Below are 2,572 nucleotides of genomic sequence, written 5' to 3'. Positions count from 1 at the left end.
AGTACAAAAGGAAAAATTCACTCGAGTTTTTAACATGACGTGTTCATCGATACTTTCTAGACGAAAAACCAAAAACATAGAACCCACTACACCAAAATCAAAAACAAATTTGAAAATAGCCGCCATTGAACAAAAACTGCATTAACGAGTGCAAGTGCTATAGTGACTTTAGTTCTAATTCAATGATGACATATGTTGCGAACCATATGAGTTTATTTACCGATTAAATATAGACATATTTCGCAAACGAAGAAACCCTTTTGTAGAATTAATGTTTAATTAGCATAAAATACTAGAAAGCATAAAATATAGTTAGCAGCATAAAATGACCGAATTCGATCTAAAGTACCAAATTGTTGATTCGGAGACACCGATCAATGTCCCATTATCCGGAAGATTTAAAAAGTAAGTGAGAAAAGTTGAAAAATATTTGTTGATTGGCACAACATTTATTGTTGCTATTTTGTGAGATTTAATTTTTTTTTGGTTCTGCAATATTTTCAATGTCATTTCAATAACTACAGGAGCTTTGGCTACTATACAATTAAGGAACGACTGCCGGTGATATTGACACAAATTCTGGATTATTTGTCTAAGGAGAAAGACGTGTTGTCCGACGGAAATGAGGTATTAAATTGTGAATTAAGTTCTTGAAACAATATTTTGTCTATTCGGTAATGGCCTCCTTAAGCAGGTCTGTGGGTGTGTGATCGCATTTCACAAGCAAATTTTAATTAGCCCTTCACAGACGGCTAGCATATCGGCAGTGTAATATGGTGGGATCTGTTGCTCATTTTGATCTAAATATTTTCAACGAAATCTTTTACTTCATTAGTTGTAACATACCTCAAGGCCGTACTAGCCGAATGTTGAAAATTCCAGAATTGTTAGCCAGTACCTCCCAGATAGACTCGTGAAATTGCCTAAAATCTCCATCCAAAAGATACGTAAATAACTATTGGCGTCTGGATTGTTGGCTGATTTGTCGTTCATTTTATCTTCTCATTTAAAAAAATAATTCGGCTGGTCATTTGGGCTGGTCAATTGAGAACAGACAACCGAACCTTAAGTACGGTTAAAGTGGTCACTAAAAATTGTTTTCCCTTTTTCTTTGCAGCAAAGTAAAAATGATATCAAAATCGTCCAATCAAACCTGTCTAAGCTCAAATATGAACTTCAAACTGATAAGGTTATGGAAAAATTTGATGGTGACGGTATGTTAATTAAAATAGAAGAATTTAGAGGCGAAACTTATAAAAAAAAACACTTCTCTCGCTAGGAACCGACCGATTACAGTGGAACGAATTCTTATCTACGTTGAACGACGATAATAATTCGTATTTCAAGACAACCTGGTTGTATGCGGAATGTTATATGTACAGGAAACTTAAGTCGTTTTTCGAGGACACGTATGATAAAGTCTGCACAATGTGAATGATCGGTGGTGAATTCATGACGTTCTCCTTTTTTCAGAGAAACGTTGAAAGATTTCGACTACTTTCGACATCAGAAAACGAACGCCCTAATCAATTCATTTGGTGCAATGAGTCAAGTTGTTCAACATGTAAATGAATTTCAAAGTAAAGCTTCGAAGTCACCATCCGATTTAGAAGAATCTTTTACGCGCATATTAAAGGTTTGAACAGACACACCGTTTTATACTACTACGCACTCTCATCATATCCAACATTGTGTTTTAGTTAGATCTTTGGGGAAATCGATGTGATCTGTCCATATCGGTGGGAAAGGAGATCAAACAAAGTGGCAATCCATTTCTTCAAATTGATGCATTGAATCCGTTTATTCTGGTCGACCGATCCAAGGACATTTGGAATTGCATTATCAACGGCCAGAGCGGCCAGACGATCGATTTTATTTTGGATAATGCTGGCTATGAACTGTTCACGGACTTAGTGTTAGCGAGCTTCCTTTTGGACAATCAACTTGCGTCAACGATTCGATTCCACATCAAAGCGATTCCGTGGTTTATATCCGATGTTAATGCCTTCGATTTTCACTGGACATTCAAGACAATGGCTGAACATGACGATCTACATTTATCGAGCTTCGGAAAAAAATTGGATGAATACCGGATGGCTGGCAAAATTGTTTTGATCGAAAATGAGTACTTCTGGACAGGACCGCATGAATTTTATCGAATGAAAGAGACCGATCGCAAATTGTACGATGATCTGTCCAGTTCGGATTTGCTGATTTTCAAAGGTGACCTGAACTATCGAAAACTGCTGGGCGATTTTAATTGGTCATTTGATTCGACGTTCGAAACGGTGTTGCGAGGTTTGTGTATATGAATGGATGAACTGTCGAAATGATCAGGAACTACAATTTTGTCCACCGCTCTTTTAGGGTTCAGACCAACAAATTTGTGTGCACTGAGAACTGTAAAGGCGGACATTGTGTGCGAAGTTGACCTAAATGTATCAAACGAGTTGTCGAAAAAGGATCCTATGTGGATGGAAACGGGTCAATACGGCTGCATTAATTTTATCTCGAAAGCATGATGTTGTTTGTAAATTTCACGTTTGCGGAAATAAATCGGTTTTTTTGGAAA

The 2,572-nt window shown here is 37.0% G+C and overlaps 1 protein-coding gene across 1 annotated transcript; it reads left to right on the top strand.

Annotated features, from left to right (window-relative positions):
- Nucleotides 1-2,572, top strand: LOC119069555 (damage-control phosphatase ARMT1-like). Its single transcript, XM_037173636.1, has 7 exons — nucleotides 1-405; nucleotides 525-627; nucleotides 1,118-1,214; nucleotides 1,280-1,409; nucleotides 1,474-1,636; nucleotides 1,701-2,298; nucleotides 2,368-2,572. Exons 1-7 carry the CDS (start codon nucleotides 326-328, stop codon nucleotides 2,520-2,522), a joined length of 1,326 nt encoding a protein of 441 aa, XP_037029531.1. The 5' UTR covers nucleotides 1-325; the 3' UTR covers nucleotides 2,523-2,572.

The sequence above is a fragment of the Bradysia coprophila genome, assembly GCF_014529535.1.
Source record: "Bradysia coprophila strain Holo2 chromosome X unlocalized genomic scaffold, BU_Bcop_v1 contig_35, whole genome shotgun sequence".
Lineage (NCBI taxonomy): Eukaryota > Metazoa > Arthropoda > Insecta > Diptera > Sciaridae > Bradysia > Bradysia coprophila.
The sequence above is the reverse complement of the archived record's forward strand: the minus strand, read 5'-3'. Positions and strand labels throughout refer to the sequence as shown.